Here is a 19,529-nt window from a genome sequence, read left to right as displayed (position 1 = left end):
TACTATTTCTTAATATTCTTTTTTTTGGTTTTCTGAGACAGGGTCTCTCTGTGTAGCTTTGCGCCTTTCCTGGAACTCGCTTTGGAGACCAGGCTGGCCTCGAACTCACAGAGATCCGCCTGGCTCTGCCTCCTGAGTGCTGGGATTAAAGGCATGCGCCACCACCGCCTGGCTATTTCTTAATATTCTATAAGCAAACTATCAACAGGCAAATGGGTTCAGGGATATAGAAACCATAGGCAATGACTTCAACAGCTACTCAGAAGGCAAAAGCTCCCAAATGAAAGATAGAAAAAGAATGTCTGGGGACTTAAAAGTAGACTATTTGAAAATGTTTTTTTTTTAGCCTTTGATTTGTGGATAAATTTCCAAAGGTGACAGACCACACTGTTCAGAACAGACAGAAACACCACCTATCTCCTCTAAGAGGAAGGACTGGAAAGTTAAGGTGACACGAGGGACTTTCAGAAAGCCAGCCCAAGGTACATTTAACTTGTACCTCAGAAAGGCAGCAACACGTTCTCTATTTCAAAGCTTACAAAACCATTTCATTGTACTATTTCATTTCAAAGTGATGTTCAGAGAGGTTAAATGATCTACCTAGAGCTGTGTTCATGTAGCAATCTGGGACTTGAACCCAGGGCCCTAACTTCACATTATATATAGACACAGCTATTATCTCAACTCTGAGCACTTATTTATCAACATCCTTGGAAGACTTTACATTACAAAATTTGGTGGTGATGCACAACGTGAGGCTCTACCTTTATAAACTGTAAAACGATCAGCACTGGTACCATTTCCTTCAAGCCTTACCGTCACATCAAAAGATGGCTTGAAAAGTTTGTCCTTAGACAGAAACTTCGATGGTGTGTCCAGGTGTAAGGAGGGTTCCTTCTTAAGTGGCTTCTTAAGTGCCGAAGAGACTGAGTCCTGCTTACAGTGCTGAGATACAACAGCATGGAAAGCTTTACTCTGAAAGCGGTTCATGTCCAAAGGTGTAACAGCCATTTTTCTGTGCATTTCTAGATGTGTGTTGGGATGTCCTGGAGAGTCTGGATTTGGATTCATTACATTTGGCAGCTTAGTTTCTAATACTTGTTCTATAGATTGAAAATGAAAAGAAACAAACAAACCACTAATATCAGCTTTTTCTTTCAAATGAGGCAAAATGACACTTTGATGTTTTGTTAGGTTCCACATATTGTCTTGGTACACTTTAAACCATAAAGTTATACTCCTACTTTCCAAGAAGCAAACCAGATGAACTTATTTTGGAGACAGGTCTCATATACTTTTGCAGGTGGGCCTAACCCGTTGACACTGCCATAAAACATTGTCATCTTCCAAGAGAACCCAACAATCAGAGTTAAGAAACAAACAAACAAACAAAAAACCAACCAACCAACCAACCAACCAACCAAACAAACAAAAAACAGCTGGGACTTGGAGGCAGAGGCAAGCAGATCTCTGTGAGTTCGAAGCCAGACTGGTCTACAAAGAAAGTTCCAGGACAGCCAGAGCTGTCACACAGAGAAATCCTGTCTTAAGAAACCAAATGAAAGCCAACCAACCAACCAATCAACCACCCACCCACCCAGTTATTTTTTGTGGGTTGGGCTGCACTTGAAGCCATCTTCGTATGACTGCAGAGCACAGGCCACAGGTTGGACATACCTGCTAAGGGACCCTCCTGCCTCTGCCTCACAAGTGCTGGGCTTCAGACGGGCACTATAAATCCCGGCTTCCAGATGATATTAAAATATATGCTGAGGACTGAACAGGTGGCTCAGTGGGTAAAGTACATACTTTGTAAGAACAAAGACCTGAGTTCAGGTCCCCAGCACCACATGAAAGCTGGGTGCAGTGGTGTGCACCTGTAATTGCAGTACTGGTGGTGGGGGCAGGCAGATCCTTGAAGCTCACCTCATCAGTGAGCTCTAAGTTCAGTGAGAGACCCTGTCTCTAAAACAAAGGTGGAGTATGATAGAGGAAGACACACGATGTTGACCTCTGATCACACAGTTATGCACACGCAAATATCACATACACAAATACAAATAAACACACATACATAAATATATGTGTACACAAATGTAATATATGTATTGAATTGTACACACACACACATTAACTGAAATAGATAATTATAAACCCATTCACAAAAACAAAAAACAAACAAACAAAAAAGTTTATTATCCACCCAGTCAAGAAAGACACAGTAAGAAGAAAATTCCAATCCTTGTGGCAATCAAACAGGTCTAGTCTGTCTAGGTTAGTAGGCAACAGCTCGGAGTGTTCCCCAAGATGGTGACTGGCCTCTGCAGTCTGCCTAGCAACACTACCACTTAGAAGCTACTTGGACCCTCCCACCTCTACTACTTTTGCTCAACTTTAGCAAAACACTTTCGGCTACTTCATGGCAGGCCCATTACTAGACAATAAAAATAAAGAATTCACAAGACTTTACAGAGTTTACAGTTTGAAGGAGGAAGGAAAGCAAACCAGTTTCTCCAGGCAAGGAGAATCCTCGAAGGAAAAAAAGTGCAAAAATGAGATAGGACTGTAACTGCGGAGTCAAAGAAGGTGTCTCTCCCAGAGGAACGGACAGTCTAGCTAAAGATAAAAGGAAGCTAGATGTGCTGGCTGGTTTTATGTCAACTAGACATAAAGCCTGGGAAGCCTGTGGTGTGTTTTCTTGATTGATGACTGATGTGGGAGGACTCAATGCACTGTGGGTGGTACCATCCCTGGGCAGATGGTCCCTGGATGGTATAAGAAAATAGGCTGAGCAAGCCACGAGGAGTAAGCAGCACTCCTCCATGGTCTCCCCATCAGTTTCTGCCTTTAGGTTCCTGCCCCGACTTCCCTAGATGATGGACTACAAGTTGTAAAATGAAATAAATGCTCTCCTCCCCAAGCTGCTTTTGGTCATGGTATCTTATTACAGCAACAGAAAAGTAACTAAGATAGTAGGCAAGTATTAGGTCATCTTGAGCGAACACGCAAAAGCCCAGATAAGCAGCAAGAACACATTAGCTACACATCATGCTAGTGTGAGCCATGGTAGGAACTTATCAAGACTAAGTAAGATAGATGCTCACATCTTTCTACTTCAACACTGAAACCCTGGGTGTGTCCTTTACTAGCTTTCAGATCACAGGGACAGCACAGGATACAGTACACACTAAGCATCTGTGCTAAGAGCGCACATCCATCTGGCCATCAATAACAAACACACAACAAAGACTCACAGGTCTCACCATAAACAGCAGAAACAAAAGAACTTTTCAAAGCAAGTCTTGGAACATTCCTATTTCAGCAACCATCAAGTTGTAAAACACATAAAAACAAAGAGTTCTAACCTTGTTTAGGTGCACTGTCAACCAGAAAATGGCTTTCATCCGCTCTCTTCCCCATTCTAGCAGTTTCTAAGAGCCATGAAATAGTGACTGCCGGCAAACTCCACTTCTTTGCAGCTTCGTATTTAGAACCAATTGGTTCTTTCACTATAAGATGTGTACTGGCAAGCATGCCTTTCTTTGCACTGGATTTGCGAACAAAGAATTCTTGAACACTAAAATTTACATGGAAAGGAAAGCAAATGATCACATATAAATTAGCCTACAAACTAAGAACAAAGTTTCTTTTATAACAGCGGGATTAGTTAACTTTAAGAAAACATATTCCAAGCTGTGGTGGCACACGCCTTTAATCCCGGAGGGAGGCAGATGCAGGGGGATCTCTGAGTTCAATCAAGGCCAGCCTGGTCTATACAGAGAAACCTTGTCTTGAAACCGCCCCCCAAAGAAAACATACACTAATGAAAAGGTGATAGATTTTTTAAAAAGATTTTTTATTATGCATGTGTGCATGCGCCTATGTGTGCATGTACATATGTGTGCAAGTGCCTGTGGAGTCCAGAAGACATCAGATCACCTGGAAGTAGAGTCACAGGGTAACTCAGAGCAAGCAGCTCAGCATGGGTGCTGGGAAGGGAACATGGGTCCTTTCAGGAGAGCAGCACATATACTGAACACCATCTATACCTTCCTACCAAAAGGAGTATGGAACAACTTTAGGAGCACAGTAATGGTATAAATACCTATCTTTTTACTCATTATAACTTCCCAAAGCATTTTCACACATCATCTGAATTGATTATCTCACTTTTTGTAAATTTCAGTGTTTTGCAGGCAAGGGGAAAAGGAAAATAAGTGACTTAGTCAAGAGTGAAGAGCATTAAGGGAAAATGAGCAGAAAATGAGCCCAGCACTTAAAACTGAAACCATCAGTCTTTCCTGATTCTGGGTCTTAAGGCCGATTTCCTGTCTTCCAATACTGTTTGACTATTTTCAATAGTTTTCAGGCTCCTATTTAACATTAACACACCAACCCATGTGCTATGGTGATAGCTAATCTTGATTATCAACTTGAAGGGAACTCGAATCACCAGCAACAAACATCAGAGCATGTCTCTGAGAATGAGAGAGTTTCCAGGAGGTTAGGAGAAATTGAAAGACCCACCCTAAATGTGGGTGTTATTATTCCAAGTCTCCAATGTTTGTTGACTCCTCTCCCTGTTGGGCTCCTAGGACAGTGGTTCTCAACCTGTGGGTCATGACCCCATTGACACACCTCTATCTTCAAAAATATTTACGATTCACACCAACAGCAAAATTACAATTATGAAGTAGCAACAAAAATAATTCTAGTTTGGGGTCACCACAACATGAGGAACTGTAGTAAAGGGTTGCGGCATTAGGAAGGTTGAGAACCACTGTCCTAGGAAGACACAGATGCTCTACTAGGTACACTGACATTTTACCTTCCATGGGCGCACTCTTTACGTACAGGACTCTTCTTTTTCTTGTTTAATGCCTTTTGACCTGAAGTCAAACCCATGACCTCCTTTTTGTCTTTACTTCTACCTTTGGCCATCATTTCCTCCCAGAATGTTGAGTATACTATCTGAAGGAATATGCTCTTTATGTTCTTAATTTAAAAATATTTCCCATTAAATATGAAGTTGGTTAATTGATATGTATTGATATACCTGATTTCTACTTTTTTTCAAATGCTACTATGTAATGACCAATTAGGGAGGTTGAGCTACTGAAGGATTTTGCAGGTAACTTTTTAACTCCTTTATTTCCAAAGTGTTCCTTGCATTCCTTGCAACGTGCTCCATTTGCATTTCTGGTTGAAAAGAAGAGAAGCAATGGATGCATATTAAAAAGAAGAAAGGAGGAAGAAGGAGGAAGAGGAGGAAGAAGAGGTAGAAGAAGAAAGAGGAAATATCCTTACAGCACACTGAAAGGCACAATGCTTAGACAAGCCCACAGATCACTATTAATCATTCCCTTTCATGGTGACTAAGCCAAGGGAAAAAAAAAATCAATGCCTACAGCCTTAAAAGTCTGCCAGACATCCATCTAGCAGTATACATCCCTCTGCTTCCCGGAGCCATTATAGACACAATACCTACTCATCAACCACACAACAAATAAAACCCTGGCCAAATGTAATTACAATACTTTCCATTAAGTCAAAAAAAAACAAAACAAAACAAAACAAAACAAAACAAAAACCATGATGTGGTTGGGAATGCTGTAGTAGAGCCCCTCTTAGCATGCGCAAAGCCCTCAGCTTGATGCCTAACACCGTGTGTGTGTGTGTGTGTGTGTGTGTGTGTGTGTGTAACAGACAGACTGAAAAATATTACATACCTTGCTCCAAGGTGACTTGCTAAGAATACCAAGGAATCTCTTTCTGCTCCAACACACTGACTGAAAGAAATCACACAGTCCTTTAAAGGAGTCATTCCCGACATTACCGCCACTGGGGTGAAGAGGGGATTCGACTTGGGATCAACTAGTATCTGGTAATCTATACACGTAACCTTTGGAAAACAAAAGCAAGAAAGCTACTGTAAGTAAGAAATAAGTGGTTAAGACAGGCTCAAGTTACAATCCTAGCAGTTGTTGTTTAAAGAAAAAGGAACTCCACATTAACAGTCTTCAGTATGTTCGTTCTCAGCACATTCCAAATGACAGTCAGAGAGATACATAGACATTAGATCTTTATATTTGCATATTAAATCAGTAAGATGGATTGCTAGAGCAATTGGAAGTTACTCTGTATTTCACCTGTATCAGTACTTTAGTTTAACATTTTCTCTTCACTCTTGAGACATTTAAAAAGTGCATGCTGTGCATCGGCTGTGAAGAAGGATCAACAGTGTGAGGTGAGACAGGCTACAAAGGCCTCCTGACAATGAGTCCTGCTGACACAGCCCTGTGACAGCAACTTCCGTATGTCAGTGTTAGGACCAAGAAGAACGGACTTCTAAATTCTTTAAAAGGTATTTTATTTTTAATGTGTGTATGTATGTGTGAGAGTGTGTGTTTGTGCATGTGAGGGCAGGGCCTGTGGAGGTCAGAAGGAAGTGTCAGGTCACCAGAGCTGGAGTTACAGGATGAGGACCAAGAAGCTGAAGAGTTTTACATTTTTTTAAATTATTGTATGTGCATGCAAACACACACACACACACACAACAAAGTGCACAAAGGTGAATGTGAAAGGACATGTGACAAAGAAGGAGAGAAGAGCCTGTGCAGAGAAGCCAGAGGACGACTTTGGCAAGTTCTCTCCTTCCAGCATGGGTTCTGGGGCAAACTCGGGTTGCCAGGCTTCCACAGCAAGTGCCTTTACCCACTGGGCCATCTTGCTAGGCAAACTGAATTGCTTCAAAAGTACACATTAAGACCTTGGCGCCAAAACTCCTTCAGTCTTGGATTTCGACTGTCAACATTTCTTACCAGCCATGTGTTTGTAACAACGTCTCCCACAGCTGCTTCTACTTCACACCCCAGCAGAGGAACCACAGCATAGTCAGCAACAATTCTGCTGGGAAGGGACACAATCTTTCCAGCATGTTCTCTTATGATGTTTACAATGTTACACTCATTTTCAATACTAAAACCCAAAACCAAGAAGCTCTTTTGGCTAAATAAGCCTTCCTCAGGAACTGCAGAGCCATCAAGGAGGCAATGGCTGACTGAAGACTGGTCTTCCACTTGCACAGAAATGTGGGTGGAGTCATCACAGGGCTCAACTTGAGTAGAATCACTGTAAGGCCCAACTTCAGGCTCTATAGCTTCAACTGGAAAAGAAAAAGGCAGGGTCTCTATTTGACAATTACCAGACTTAAGAGCTTATTTCCACAGAGTGTGGTAATGCACAGCTTTGATCCCGACACTGGGAAACAGAAGCAGATGGATCTCCCTGAGTTCAAGGACGAATATTACAAGTAACGGCATCTTCAATTTAAAACACAACTGTCATGTCTGTTCTAAGTATGAAACTAGAGCAGAAACCCAATTTTGGTCTGAAAATTATGATGCTCTAATAAACATGTCTTTTTAGTAGTTGGGTTTTGTTTGTTTGTTTGTTTTTTTAAGACAGGGTCTCTCTATCTAGTCCTGGCTGTCCTGGAGCTTGCTATACTGGCCTTAAGATCCTACTACCTCTGCCTCCAGAATGCTGGAAATAAAGGTAAGTGCCACTGAATAAAATTAGGAAAATAACCAAAATCTTTGTTTCCCACAATTAAAAAAACTATGATTCTCTAAGAACTAGAAACTGTACATGTTACAGGGGTAACAGAGAACTATAAAGTATATATACTTTATGTAACTTGAACTAGATACAGTTGGTCCTAGTGGAACAAAGTCTGTAACATCAACTGCTCAGAAGGCTGAGGCAGTTGATATTATAAGCCTATGTGCCCTGTGGAGGATGTCCAAGGCCAGACTAGGCCTTAAAACTAAAAATAAAGAGGGTAACAGCTCAATGATGGAGCCTGTGTCTGGGTCACACCTTAGCATTACAATAAATAAACAAGTAAATAACCTAGATACAAAATCAAAGAATCATATATAGAGAGATATATATCATGTATATCTAGACACCCACACATGACACAAATTATAAAGAAACCAGGACGGATTTCACAGGAGGCTCTTGGCACAGTGGTAATGCTCTACTTTCATAAATAGACAATGTGACCATTCATCACAATATTCTTTTTGATATATCAAATATTTCACAATACACTTTAAAAAGGAAAAAGTTTAGTCATAACTCTATGCTGGTAATCTACCTTACCACATTAACAAGACCATATGCTGAGACAGCATGACAGACTTCTCATATCCCAGTCAGAGGGCATTTGTTACAAGCTTCTGCGATTACAATGAACACACAGATGCCCCAGAGATGGCTCAGTGCTTAAGAGCATGTACAGCTCTCACAAAGAACCTGAGTTCTACTCCTAGCATCCACAGTAGACACAAACGTCCGTAACTCTAGCTCCACAAGGATTGCATCTCTGGCCTATGAAGGCACCAGCATGCTCACGCTCCCCCACCCCAAATTTAAAAAAAAAAAACAAACAAGTTCATACTCAAACCAAACATAGAGCTACTGTGAGAGAGCTCGAGACAGTCATGATTAAATGATTCTGAGCCTGATGGCCTTGTTTGGTTAGAAAAAGTTACAAATCTAAAACTTTTTGGAAATAAAAAAGTTCATAGAAGCCAGGTAGTGTTGGCACACAACTTTAATCCCAGTACTTGGGAGGCAGAGGTAGGTGGATCTCTGAGTTCAAGGCCAGCCTGGTCTACAGAGTGAGTTCCAGGACAGCCAGGGCTATATAGAGAAACTGTGTCTGGAAAAACCAAAAAATAATAAATAAAAAAGTTCACAGAAAACTTGGCAGATATTACACATGTATACATTGCTTCCTAACTATAAATGCTAATCAACTATTTCTTACCTACTGTGGAATCATTATTTACATACTGAGCGAGCAGATCCTCATCAGCTTGCTGGAGCTTCTCATTAGGAGCAAAATCTTTCTTAGAGAACGTGCTGCTCTTTTCTAAGACAATTGTCTGGTTTGCAGGCTGATCTGAAACAGGAATTCCAGCTGGCTGGTAGTTAGTGTGGATATATGGCTCTTCGGGGAGTATATATCCTTTGCTAAAACACTCCAGCAACCACTTTGCTCCCACTACGTGAGGCCTACAAAAAGAGCACACAGTTAAGCTCTGGTCTAAGTGAAGAAGACCATTATCCCTCTTACCATGCATTCCCACAGCTGCACAGACATGCAAACTTAACCCAAATCATTCCAGAATAAAGTGGTATGAATTAAAGACTGACAGGACCTGTGGGATGATTTGCTCCAAAACTGCCTCAGGTCATCCTCATAATCTCCCACAATTACATGAGTTACATCTTCATTAAGTTGATTAAATCGAACTCCACCGCCACTGTTAATAAGCCTTCTCAGCTTATCTAGCTTTCTACCACTAAAACCACAGAGGTATATCTGCAAACAAAGAAGATGTGCTTTGGATTAACATATTCAACAGAAACAAATTTACAAGAACTCTATTTCCACTATGTGTAAATAAGACACTTTACACATATTTTGGGATATGTAAGGAGTGAAATATATTCTGAAATTAATTCATGTACACTCATACTGACAGCTAGCAAACCCCCTCGATCTACTAATATATCCCCCCACCCCCCTCCCCCACCACATACACACACACACAGTGCTGGACATCATCACTCACAGCTTTTACATGGTTGCTGGGGATCCAAATTCCAGCCCCTCTGCTTTCACAGCAAGTACTGACCCACTTAGCCATCTCCTCAGCCTGAAACTGATATTTTTAAACATCTGTTTATAGTCCCACAGCACTGGCATCTTTCAGTAGAAACCTGAAGGAGGTCTGAAGCCTCAAATGAATTAGAAGACCAGACTTCGGGCTGGAGAGATGGCTCAGAAGTTAAGAACACTAACTGCTCTTCCAAAGGACCTGAGTTCAATTCCCAGCAACGACATGGTGGCTCACAACCATCTATAATGAGATCTGGTGCCCTCTTCTGGCATTCAGGCAAACATGCAGGCAGAACACTGTATACAAAATAAATAAATTTACAAAAAAAAAAAAAAAAAAAAAAAAAAGACCAGACTTCAACATCTTCTAAATGTTGGTGCACATCTTGTTAAAAGATTTTCACTCTGTGTGTGTGTGTGTGTGTGTGTGTGTGTGTGTGTGTGTGTGTGTATACGTGCACACATGTGTCAGATAACATATGTGGCTCAGTTCTCTTCCACCTATGGGCCCAGGACTGGAACTCAGGTCATCAGGTTTGGTGGGTGGCAGAGGTATCTCTAACATGAAGATAGCTTCTCAAGTTGTAAGGGATGACTTCTTGTAAATGTAATATTTATCTTTCCTGAAATTTCTATCTAGTCGATCTCAACAAAAACAGCAAGTCAAAGAGCTGAGCACAATGCTTTGAAGAAATATGCACACAGGGATTTTAAACTATAAAGGTGTATGTTTAAGCCAATTAAACATATAATTTTTTTTCACTTCCATTTTTCAAAAAGTTCAAAAACTGGCATTCTATTTCCATATATCCCAAATCATCACTATTACTAGAATAAATCCTAACAAAAATTAAGAATCAAATGCTTCCTACATGGAAAGAAAAATTCAAAGTCACATTAGAATTAGTATATTCTAAGACTTGAGAAAAAAAATTACACAAAGTACCTTTCTGCCTCACCAGTAAGTTGATAAATCTTAGAAGGATAATTGGCCCTTAATAACAAAACACAATTTAACTTTGCCTGCTCTGAGAATGAATGCATGGCCTAATCACTCTACTAATAGCACTCTATGAAGTATGTGGGTCTAGGAGATACGATGTTTCCATCATGACTCTTATATGCACACACTAAAAATCATCTGAAAAACCCAAGAGTAACTGAACAGAGAAATAATTTATAAATCAAATCTTCTTCCTTCTATTGCTGAGGACTCAACCCAAGGCCTTGTACACAATTAAGAAGGCAGACTTTAAGGTGACAGTAATGCATGTCTAGGACTCTGGGAAAGCATTTTATTATATTTTAAATTTATATTTATTTCTTATGTGTGGGCAAACCACATGCACATGTCAGGGTAACTTGTGGGATTGGGTTCACTCCTTCCACCACATGGGGTACTGAGGGCTAACCTCAGGTTGTTGGGCTTAGCAAAAAGCACTTCACCTGCATGGCCCTGAAAAAGGATCTGAATCTTCTAAGTATTACCCTCAAGATAATAGCCACTTTAGTTATTCATGGGAATTAAGTGATATTTTAAATAACAATGTAACATGAAATGATAAGTGGTATTATAAATATTATATATAAATAATAATTATTATAAATAATAAATGATAGCTACAAGTGAAATATTTTAATGTAACTGGTCAGATTTCAGAGCAGAGTTAAGAAGTAAAATGAACTTTGATGTACAACAGATGAAGCTACATCCGAGGCACAGGCTCACAGGCACAGTATGAGCACAGTGAGTGCCAGCCTCCTAATTCAGTAGAGAGTTTGTTTACGTACAGCAAGTCCGACTAAGAGGGGTCTTCAGAGTCAGGCTGAGGGTGTGTGCATGTCTGAGCCTCACTGTAGCCCAAGCTGGCCCTAAACTCAGGGCTAAAGATTATTAGCATTTACTGAATGTTATACAACAGACATACCCGACAGCCATCTAGCAAATCTTCAGGTGCTTGAAACACACTGATGTCCAGATTTTCTAGGTTTTCAAGTGTATATTCAAGTTTGCTAGTAGTTGAACCGAACATTGTTTCATTTACACAGCTGCCATTTATGTTGGATATATGGCTGACATCTGCCAGAGTACGACCTACATATATAAAAAGAAATGATAAATTCATGAGGTTAAACAAGTCATTACATGCTTCTTTACAAATTATCTTTTCCTATAGTCAAAGAGGTATGAACAAATTACAAAGATTCAGAGGGTTTTTTTTTACTGAAATCTTGGTGACAAAGCATGAAAAGTAAAATTAAGTTTCTTTCATTATTAAAGTGAAAATAAGTAATGTTTCTTTAAAGTGGCTTATACCCCATAAAAAGGCAGTTGCTGGCCTTAAGGTACAAGATTATTGCATTTGGAAAAAAATTATTGACAATTTTGCTAAATGGCATTTCTAAAATAAAGAGAGATTAATATTGACCGATACATCAAACAGACCATCACAAAGGGGGATGTCCTTTCTTTTTTAAGTTTTAAAGAGTTGTATCTATATTATTGTGTGTATGGCGCGTGGGTGTAGGTGCGTGGTTGTCACAGAACTCCTATGGAGATCAAAGAACAAGGCTGTGGAGTTGGTTTGCTCCTTCCACCTTTTCTGGGCTCTAGGAATTGAGGATGTCCAGTTTTCACACCAAAACACTTTACCTGCTATACCATGAAATTTTTGGTTTTGTTTCGTTTTTTGAGACAGGGTCTTTCTATGATCTACACAAATGGTTCTCAACCTGGAACTCATGGCAATCCCCCTGCTTAAGCCTCCCAGGTCTTATACAGGAGTGCTACCATGCTAAACCAAAACAAACAAACAACACACCCTGAATTATGCAATGATAATCTATAACCATCACAGTATATCAATAAAGAAAATATAGGCTGGTCATGGTGGCATTTGCCTTTAATCCCAGCTCTTAGGAGGCAGAGACAGGCGGATCTCTGAATTGGAGGCCAGCCTGGTATACTGAGTGAGTACCAGGACAGCCAGGGCTACAGAGAAACCCTATCTTAAAAAACTTTAAAAAAAAAAAAAAAGAAAAGAAAAATATATATTAGTACATGACTCAGCAAAGTTATAAAAATAGTCCCCTGGGCTGTCAAGATGGCCAATGGGATAAAGCACTTGGCATATGAAAGCCTGATACCATGAGTTCAATCCTCAGAACCCAACTCACATAAAGGTAAAGAGTGCCAACTTCACATTGTTTTGTGTGTGGTGTGTGTGTGTGTGTGTGTGGTGTGTGTGTGTGGTGTGTGTGTGGTGTGTGTGTGTGTGTGTGTGTGTGTGTGTGTGTGTTTTCTTCCCCCAAGACAGGGTTTCTCTGTGTAACAGCCCTGGCTGTCCTGGAACTCACTCTGCAGACCAGGCTGGCCTTGAACTCACAAAGATCCGACTGCCTCTGCCTCCATCCCAAGTGCTAAGATTAAAGGGATGTGCCACCACTGCCTGGCCACAGATGTTCTTTAATCTCCACAGGCTGTGTTGTGGCAGGCATGCACATACTCTTACGTATCATACACATACTAATACACAGAATCTTTCAAAATATCATTTCTTGCCAGGCATGGTTGCACATTCCTTTAATCCCAGCACCCAGGAGGCCGAAGCAAGCAGATCTCTAAAGTCCAGGTCAGCCTGGTCTATAGAGGGAGTTCTAGGACATCCAGGGCTACACAGAGAAACCCTTTCTTGAAAAACAACCAACCCACCAAACAGAAAAACCCATTTCTCCTAAGGCTATTTATTCACTAGTAGTTTTTTTTTCTTTTCTTCTTCTTCTTTTTTTTTTTTTTTTTTTTTTTTTTGCTTTTCAAGATAGGTCTTCACTGCGTAACAGTCCTGGAACTCACTCTGTAGACCAAGCTGGCCTCAAACTCAAGAGATCGGCCTGCCTCTGCCTCCCAAGTACTGGAATTAAAGGGGTGTGCCACCACCACCCAGCTTCACTGGTGTTCTTAATTCCTCTCTTGTGTGAATTAAGATGTAGAAGAAAGCAATTCTGTTGTGGAATATTATTTTAAGATGTGTTACATTTGTTTATGCTGTGGAACATTTGCTTAATGATGCAAAGGTGTGTTTCATTCTTTTATGTTGCATTTTAACTCTGTGAAGCTGTGTTACTTTGCCTGTCTAAAACACCTGACTGGTTTAATAAAGAGCTGAACGGCCAATAGCAAGGCAGGAGAAAGGATAGATGGGGAAGAGAATAAATAGGAGAAAAAAGATCAAGGAATGAGAAAAGGAGGAGAGGAGGACTCCAGGAGCCCACCACACAGCCACCCAGCCAGACATGGAATAAGAAGGAAAGAAAAGATATACAGAAATAGAGAAAAGTAAAAGCCCAGAGGCAAAAGGTAGATGGGATAATTTAAAAGTTAAGAAAACCTGGCAAGAAACAAGCCAAGCTAAGGCCAGGCATTTATAAGAAAGAATAAGCCTCTATGTGTGTTTATTTGGGAGCTGGGTGGCAGATCCCCCAAAAGAGCAAAGAGTGAAAACAACCAACACAATCCCTCATTCTAAAAGGAACACAAAAGAAGTTCTGCACCACTTTGTACACAACCTGGCTATTTTGTTATTTAGTTCTACCCAGAGGCACAGGAAGAAAATAGAAAGTCCACACTACATTTCAATGGTCCTCTTAGCAAATCAACTTCTTCACTTTTTCCTAGGACTAAGACCCCAGGCTTGCATTCAGAAGACAAAAGCTTTCCCACCAAACTACATCCCCAGTCCAATACATCAACTGTCACGTGGACAAATAACTGTTTATTTTAATCTTGAGGAGACTTACTTTCGGCTGCTGCATTACTCTGAGCAGTGGGAGTTGAAGTATCAGGCACTGTCTTTACTTCTGCTCTGGGTCCAGCCTTGTATATAGATTCATCTTGACAAAAGCCTTTCTCAATACTGTCGTGAAACCACTGCAGGGTCACACAGTGCACATTCCATCTCTTGGCACATTCATATTTTTGTCCTGTTGTGTTCATTACAAGAGAAATACAGAAATATTTAGATTATATATATTAGTTCATATATATTAGTTCTTTTTTAAAACTTAACTGAAACAAAAGTAATGATTAAAGATGATCAGTAATCACTTTTACCTTAAAAAAATTATTCATTTGCTGGGCAGTGGTGGCTCATGTCTTTAATCCCAGCACTTGGAGGTAGAGGCAGAGAGATCTGAGTTTGAGGCCAGCCTGGTGTACAGAGCAAGTTCTGGGACAGTTAGGGTTATACAGAGAAACCCTGCCTCAAAAAAATCCTAAACAAATAAATGAATGAATGAATGAATAAAATATAAATAATTGTTTTTTAATCTATCTGGTGTTTTGTCAAATGTGCATCTATGTCTGTGCACTACTCGCATGCCTGATGCCCAAGGAGGTTAGAAGAGGGCCTTGGATCCCCTCGGGCTGGAATTATAGCCAGTTGTGAGCCGCCATGTAAATGCTGGCAATCAGACCAGGGTCCTCTGAAAGAGCAGCCAGTGCTCTTAACCACTGAGCCATCTTTCTAGCTAACCCCCTTTGGAGACAGGGCCTCACTACGTAGGCTTGGCTGGCCCAAAATCAGATTGAACTCACAGAGATCCACCTGTCTCTGCCTCCCAAGTGATGGGATTGAAGATGTACACCACCATGCTCCACATTATAAGAACACATGCTGGGCTAGTGGTGGCACACGCCTTTAATCCTAGCACTCGGGAGGCAGAGGCAGGCGGATCTCTGTGAGTTCGAGGCCAGCCTGGTCTACAGAATGAGTTCCAGAAAAGGCACCAAAACTACACAGAGAAAACCTGTCTTGAAAAACAAAAAAAAAACAAAACAAACAAACAAACAAAAAAGACACCCACATAATATTACTGCAGACACTATAAGTGTATGCAATATAATACTATCTTTAACTAGACTATACAAGTGCCAAAGTCAAGAACAGGGAGATTTGAAATTTTTTTCCAGTAAAGAACTTTTTTTTTTTTTTTGGTTTTTTGAGACAGGGTTTCTCTGTGTAGCTTTGCACCTTTCCTGGATCTCACTCTGTAGACCAGGCTAGCCTCGAACTCACAAAGATCCGCCTGCCTCTGCCTCCCAAGTGCTGGGATTAAAGGCGTGCGCCACCACTGCCTGGCTCCAGTAAAGAACTTTTTTTTTTTTTTTTTTTTTGAGACAGGGTTTCTCTGTGTAGCTTTGCGCCTTTCCTGGAACTCACTTGGTAGTCCAGGCTGGCCTCGAACTCACAGAGATCCGCCTGACTCTGCCTCCCGAGTGCTGGGATTAAAGGCGTGCGCCACCACCGCCCGGCCTCCAGTAAAGAACTTTTACAATGTATTTTTAATTAGTATCACAGAAAAACTGAAGTCAATATGTAATGCCAAAGGACATTTTGGCATTTTTTTGTTTTTGTTTTCACTTTTTTGTTGTGTTTTTGTTTGTATTTTGATTTTTTTTGAGACAAACCATGAAGCCCAGGCTAGCCTTAAACTCTTGATCATCCTGCCTCCACCACCTATGACACCCAGTTCTGTTTTGGTATTCCAGAGTCAATGGAACAAGGCTTGTTGGTACAAGTCTATATCCTAGCTACTCAGGACTATAAGACAGGAAGATCGCAAATCTAAGGTAACCTTGATGATATCCTGTCTCCAGCAGAAATTAACAAAAGAACTAGAGACATAGTTCAATGGAAGAGAACTTGCTTAGCATAAACAAGGCCCTAGGCTCAATCTCTCCTACCTCAAGAAACAGTCAACAGATAATTCAGATTGATAAAAGCCACAGCAACCATTTAGTCATAATTGCTGCACCAACCTCCTGACCAAATGACAATAATCAAGTAACTAACAATTATTCTCAAATGCTACTACTTAACAAGGTAGCATAGTAAAAATACAAATACAATAGGGGTTAATAAAACCCATCAACTCTTCTCATTCATTTATATGGATTTTAGCAGAATTAGTAAAACCATTCCCCAGAATAAAGTTCTTGAAATATCAAAAACCATAGTAACTTTAAAGAATTCTCATCAGTAATGTTTTTTATACTTTTGCTTACCTCATAATCTGTACAGTATATCTTGAAGTTAGAAATTCTAGTTCATAGACAAGTTGGGAATGTGGCACAGTGGTAGAACATTTGTCTAACATGTATAAGGCCCTGGGTTGATCCTTACCGAAGTCCTACCTCTGCCCCAATCCTAGTTACTAAGTCAAACCAATTTATCCCACTAAGTTAAATACCTAATCAAGCCTCTGAAGTTAGTCACGAGAAAGAAACAGCACTTAATTATACATATTAGCTTTCTTGTCATTCATTACTTGGTTAATTATTTGGTTAACTGTGGAGTCAGTCAAGGTCTAAAAGTCAGGTGATGAAACATCACTAAAAGCTTTTGATATTTTACACTTATTCCATGTCCTGGATAAACACAAGGACAGCTGCTTAATTTTTCTAGACTGTGACCCAAACTATCTTTTTGCAAGAATTTAGGGGGTTAAAAAACAGATAAACTAGGGCAATGACATGTCAGAAGCACAAGGTGGTCTATGGAGATTTGAAGTGGTAAAACGGGAATTCCACACTTGACGGCTTCTAAAGCAGTTTTACCTTTCGGTTCCTGCACGATGAGGTGTGTACACTCATTCATCTTCAGCTGCCCCATGTACTGGCCTCCATGCTTAGCTGTGAGTTGCTGAACTGTCTTTCTGTGTACACCATTTAAGCCAGTCACACAGATAATGCAACCAAGAAAAATAGGACACTTAAAGTCTTCCATGTTTATGTCAGTGTATCTGGTTATTTTCCTGGAGAAAATAAATGGTAAAAAGGAAAATTAAACATAATGAATATTCACATAGTTTTAAATATCATTGCTTTCCTTTTTCATTTTTTCTTTTTAGGATTTACAAACATTTTTTGAGAAAGAAAAACTGACACTGAGGATTACACTAACTGCTCATCCAGCTCACTTCCATGTCTCTATAAACACTTGTATTTCAGCAACAGTCTGCAGACCTTCTCAAAGAAAGCACGATCAACCCTAAGTCCTTGCTAATAATGGGGAGATCTGGCAGAACTGTAAGACTGAATCGCCACTTAAAAACCTAGTGTTCACTGGATGCCTGATATAAAACACACTTAAATTCTTCCATTATTCCTTTTTTTTTGGGGGGGGGGGATGGGTAGGTGGCCTCCAGACAGGGTTTCTCTATGTATCCTTGCCTGTTCTGGAACTCATTCTTTAGACCAGACTGGCCTCAAACTCACAGAGAACTGTATGTCTCTGTCTCCCAAGTGCTGGGATTAAAGGCATGCGCCATCAACACCACTGGCTCTTTCATTACTTTTTTTTTTTTTTTTTTTTTTTCCGGTTTTTTGAGACAGGATTTCTCTGTGTAGCTTTTGGAGCCTGTTCTGGAACTCACTTTGTAAACGAGTTGTGTGTGCCACCACCGCCCGGCATTGATAGGTAAAAGTAATGATTTCTGGCAAAGCACCAACAAAATTGTCACAGCTATTTTGTTGTCACAATAGACAGACATGCTCATTTCATCAGGCTAGTACTAGCTAGGAAACATACTGAATATATGCTGAATGGTGTCAAAAAAAAGTGCAGAAAAATGCCACAGAATGCTGATATAATTCAGATACCTGGACTTGTAACTATAAACCAAATTTTAGAGAAAACATAATTATACCTCCGAACTCCATAAAGGAAACTCCTGTCCTGTTCTGATCCCTACATACATCTAATGTCCAGGCCAGTGCATAAAATAGGCTCACTTTACAATGAGTGATCACATCTCAGCTAATGGCTTACATCTATATATATTCAATCTTATCTCTACTCCCCTCCACCCCACAGGAGGGAACAGGGCTGCCAAAGCAGCTAATTTAGCCTCCATCTTAACACTGGAGCACAGTATTGCACAGTGTAACACAAAAGCCAAACTGATTTCCTCAATTATTTTAGACACATTTGCTGCAGAAAACAATTTCATTATCAAAGCATTTGCCCTCTTGCTCCACTGAATCTACAGCTTGTCTTCCCTGATAGTGGCATCCTGTGATAGTAAGCACCTATAGACTCTGTTCTTCTACTGTCACTAGAGAAATGAACAATGATCCCATTTTTGTCTCTCAGTAATAAACCCAGAGATGATACTATAAAGGTTCCCCAGGAAAAACCAAGAGTGTGCCAAATTAACCGAAATGTATCGCTTCCTCAAATATACAAAGCATACAAATATGTCTTACTTCTCTTGTGACTTCTCCCAAAGTGTTTTTATCCAAGAAGGAAGCAAAATGGGTTTCTTCAGATTAGCAGCAACTAGATATTTTTTGCTCCCAACTTCTCCTGCAATGAGGTGAGTGACTGACACATTAAGGTCTCTGTACACTCGTCCACCCATCATCTGTACATATTTATGAACTTCTTCCTATAGACCCAAAGAAAATATATTAATGAGAAAGAAAACAATAGCTCTTCTATTAAAAAATACAAAAATTTGTATAAAATTTATATGTATGAATGTTTTGCCTGTATGTGTGTCTAGGTACTATGTGCATGCCTGGTGCCCTTGGATGTCAGAAGAGGGAATCAGATCCCCTGGAACTGGAATAACAGATGGTTGTGAGTTACCAAGTGGGTGCTAGGAACCAAACCCAGGTCCTCTGGAAGAGCAGCCAGTGCTGAACCATCTCTCCAGCCCCCCATAAGTAACTGTTGCTAGCCTGACTATACCAATGTTTTTACCACTAAAAAAAAATTAAACAGTTAACCAAATTATTTTTGAAAAGATATGTATTAATTTTAAATTTAAA

The 19,529-nt window shown here is 40.2% G+C and overlaps 1 protein-coding gene across 1 annotated transcript in view; it reads right to left on the bottom strand.

Annotated features, from left to right (window-relative positions):
- Positions 1-19,529, bottom strand: part of Topbp1 (DNA topoisomerase II binding protein 1) — a 52,407-nt gene that overhangs the window by 25,864 nt on the left and 7,014 nt on the right. Inside the window, exons 5-14 of the mRNA XM_059268482.1 lie at positions 18,963-19,144; positions 17,313-17,509; positions 14,495-14,677; positions 11,626-11,792; positions 9,234-9,397; positions 8,840-9,087; positions 6,822-7,165; positions 5,730-5,902; positions 3,366-3,577; positions 817-1,103 (exon numbers count right to left, since the gene is read on the bottom strand). Of these exons, the coding sequence (XP_059124465.1) occupies positions 817-1,103; positions 3,366-3,577; positions 5,730-5,902; positions 6,822-7,165; positions 8,840-9,087; positions 9,234-9,397; positions 11,626-11,792; positions 14,495-14,677; positions 17,313-17,509; positions 18,963-19,144 (2,157 nt within the window). The remainder of the gene's footprint in view (positions 1-816; positions 1,104-3,365; positions 3,578-5,729; positions 5,903-6,821; positions 7,166-8,839; positions 9,088-9,233; positions 9,398-11,625; positions 11,793-14,494; positions 14,678-17,312; positions 17,510-18,962; positions 19,145-19,529) is intronic.

The sequence above is a fragment of the Peromyscus eremicus genome, chromosome 7 (genome assembly GCF_949786415.1).
Source record: "Peromyscus eremicus chromosome 7, PerEre_H2_v1, whole genome shotgun sequence".
In the NCBI taxonomy this organism is placed as follows: domain Eukaryota; kingdom Metazoa; phylum Chordata; class Mammalia; order Rodentia; family Cricetidae; genus Peromyscus; species Peromyscus eremicus.
This window is presented reverse-complemented; position numbering and strand designations above follow the sequence as displayed.